Below are 3241 nucleotides of genomic sequence, written 5' to 3' on the forward strand. Positions count from 1 at the left end.
GTTCCAGCAGTTATACATCAATGGCATGCTTGAGGCTTGATGGTTCCTGGGTTTTTCTTGAAAATCATACCCAGCTTCCTCTCATTTGAGGATGACAATTTGAGTCTTCCACGGGCTCTTGACAAAGAAAGTATGTATGTTCATGTTGTTTGAACTAAAGCTCTTGGAATCTGCTCACTTCAAGACACTTTTCCAATATGTGTACATCTGCAGTCCTGTAGTCCTAAGGGATAATTTCAGTTCTTCATTTTGAGTTTGATCACTACCTCTTTGTTAACTTTGTGGGATCTATGATAGTCTGTGCTCAGACTCAGTCTCAAGAGTCAGAGAACCTGCAGCTGGATCTTCAGCAAATACAATATTTATGAAAAGACACCAGTGACAAGCTTTTGATTTACTGTTGAATATGCTTTGTGAATGTGTTGTAACAACTGAAAAAATTATTGGAGATGAAGCATTAAGAGAGAACGTGTCTATTAAACTTAACTGAAACTAAACTTAGAACTAGCACCAACTATGTAAACCATTTTAGAGAACTGAAATTACAAAATGGATTTAAGATCATATTTATACAATATTTTGTACCTATAGCTAAAATAGGAAACGTGAAAATCAAAAAGTGTCCTTTGTCATTGCCAATTTCCTTAAAATACTCAAAGCAAGAATACAGAAGCTTTAAGTATTTTATGGCTGTTTAAACTACTGTGAGACTATTGTGGTAACTGAAAAAAACATTTAAATAAAGATTAAATACTAATTAAAAATAATCAAAAATACAAAGAAAGTAACTGGAAAAAATGTTTTATTTCATAGAACAACACAGACTTGTGTTGCATTTGGAATAAAGGATGATCAATTAAACAATCATTGTCATTAAACAGTAAAACAGCATATTAAGTGAACCATTTACATTGCATGTAAACAGTGTCAAGAGGTTTTATGAAGCATTACAGAAAGTAGCAGCAGTAGTGGTAGGACAGGTGGAGACGGTCTTAGTCAAGCTTTCAGTCCTCCAGGAACCTTCATCACCATGTGGAGGACGGACATGTGCTGGATTCCATATTCAGACAGAAGGGTGTCGTCTCCATCCAGCATTTTATCTGTGAATATCAGGCGCAGAGCCTCCTCTCCTGCACACACACACACACTAGATTTATCATATTGATTCAATGTATATAAGATTTAAGAAAATATTGTTTCCCCTCATGGTCCATGAAAAGAACCCTCTTTATTTCTATTTATTTTTTCTCTAAGTACTTTAACATTTTTGCCCTTGAAACTCTATCTACAAATAATTACATGAACTTGAGCATTCTGATGTAGAGTTTTCACTAATTGTTCTTGGGCTCGCTTACTTTCATTTTGGACTTCACTATTTACTTGACTATTTACTCCAGTCAGTTTCTATTGACTGGAGTCAGTTTCTATTATTTATTATCGCCACTTCCTTACTTTCACTTCAAGCTGCTGACTGTTTTACTTTAGGATTAGAACTTTATATAAATATTCTCATTACAGTAAATATGCCTTTGAATTAACCAGCAACATAAAAGCATACATACACTGTTTTATTATCTGCTGTCTTACCTGCGGTCTCCGGAAGCTTCTGTGCCAATTTTTCCTTGAGCTGTTTCACGGTCATGCTCTTAAACTGCTCCTCGGTGTTGCACAGGTCCAACATCATCTTCTGACCCCTTAGTCCATGAACGACAACCTGGTAGATTTTTCCCATTTTGCCCTTAAGTGCGACTTGTTGCGCTTCTAAAGTCTGTCACTGATATGTCAGTGCGAACAGCTGTTTGACGTCAGAGAGCAGATAAATTCTTTCACTTTCGCTCAGAATTCTTCAGCTTCTAATTATTTTTATTTATTTATTAATTATTGTTTTGAAGGTAGTATCTCTGCTTCTTCGTCTGCGTAAAACTGTTTAAAATGTTTATTATCAGGGGGTGACTGCCGCCTTTGTTTGTCGTATGACCAGGGAGCGTTTGTTTATCAAGTGTTGGCATTAATCGTTTTTGGGGGTTTTTGTTTGTTTTTTAAACCAACGCACTAACGCACAACGCACAATTAATATTCTATGGTAGGCTACTTAAAGCTGTGAGGATTAACTGTACACATAGTGCGAATATATCAGAGGGGAATGCAAACTTGTTATCGTACACCATGTGACTTGTAAGTACCGTAGAGAAACTGAAAGTTAAACGGGCTGCTGAATCTTGGTGCTTTAAAAGAGGAAGACAGAGCAAGATCCTCGGTGCTAATTTCATTTGTAGTGTTTAAACCAAGATCAAATTTGTGGACAGAGAGCAAACCTCGTCTGAACCAGAATGACGACACAAGATCAGGATGACAAGAGCTACGACCCAAACGATACGACGCTGACATTTGTCAACAGGAGGGATGAGCTGGATCCATTATGTAAGAACTAAAATACGTTTAAAATAAACGGTTTGTACTTTTACCTGTTGTCTGTATACTTATTTTACCAGTTAACCAAACTAAAGCAGTTATATACACGTGTTATGCCGGTGTTAGCTTATGTAAGGAAAATGCTCACATATATTCAGTACTTTGGCAACTCTTCCTATTGGTCAAATACAGACTGTATGTGACGTTGATATAAAACTCGTTGTGCTTTCTCTTTGTTTTGTGCAGCCGGTGATGACAGTCTCGTAGCAGAGATGTCCTGCGGTCATGCCGTCACAGCGGAATCTCTGACCGGATGGTGCCGCAGTCTGCTGGATCAGGTTTCTTTCTTCATTTTTGTTCTTTTTCTTTCCAAATTTTGGTCAATGTTTACAGTAAAATAGAAAACACGTCAAATGGAAATCACACTCTTAATTTTAAAAACTGTCATCCTGATCTGGTTTGATAGGACTTTGTATGATGAAGCTCTTTGTTGCCAGACAATACTTTGTTTTGTTTCATTTTAAACTTTTTTTAAAAAGGTTTCTCACTCTGTCTTCCCCATTACGGGTGATTAAACCTTTTGTGTCCCTGCAGGGACAATACAAATTTAAGTGTCCTGCTTTAAATGAGGACACCTACAAGACGTGTGGTGAAGTGTGGTCATATCCAGAGGTGCGCAGGCTGGCAGCACTGACAGTTGAAGAGATGGCCTACTTTGAAGAGAAGATTGCCCAGCTGGCAGCCAGAGACTACTGTGAACTGAAAATAGTAAGTCTTCTATAGAGAGTGTTTCTAATCCACTCAGCAATCATGAACAAACAGGCATAAG

The 3241-nt window shown here is 37.4% G+C and overlaps 1 protein-coding gene across 1 annotated transcript; it reads right to left on the reverse strand.

Moving 5' to 3' along the window:
* Positions 1 to 785: 785 nt before the first annotated feature.
* On the reverse strand, positions 786 to 1836 carry LOC102192693 (NEDD8-like). The gene is made up of 2 exons (XM_005755383.2): positions 1588 to 1836; positions 786 to 1130 (listed from the first exon to the last, which is right to left on the reverse strand). The coding sequence occupies exons 1-2, from the start codon at positions 1730 to 1732 to the stop codon at positions 997 to 999; spliced, it is 279 nt and encodes a 92-aa protein (XP_005755440.1). The 5' UTR covers positions 1733 to 1836; the 3' UTR covers positions 786 to 996.
* Between the last annotated feature and the right edge of the window lie 1405 nt (positions 1837 to 3241).

This window comes from Pundamilia nyererei, unplaced genomic scaffold, assembly GCF_000239375.1.
Source record: "Pundamilia nyererei isolate P.nyererei 1_Seehausen unplaced genomic scaffold, PunNye1.0 scaffold01343, whole genome shotgun sequence".
Taxonomy (NCBI): Eukaryota; Metazoa; Chordata; class Actinopteri; order Cichliformes; family Cichlidae; genus Pundamilia; species Pundamilia nyererei.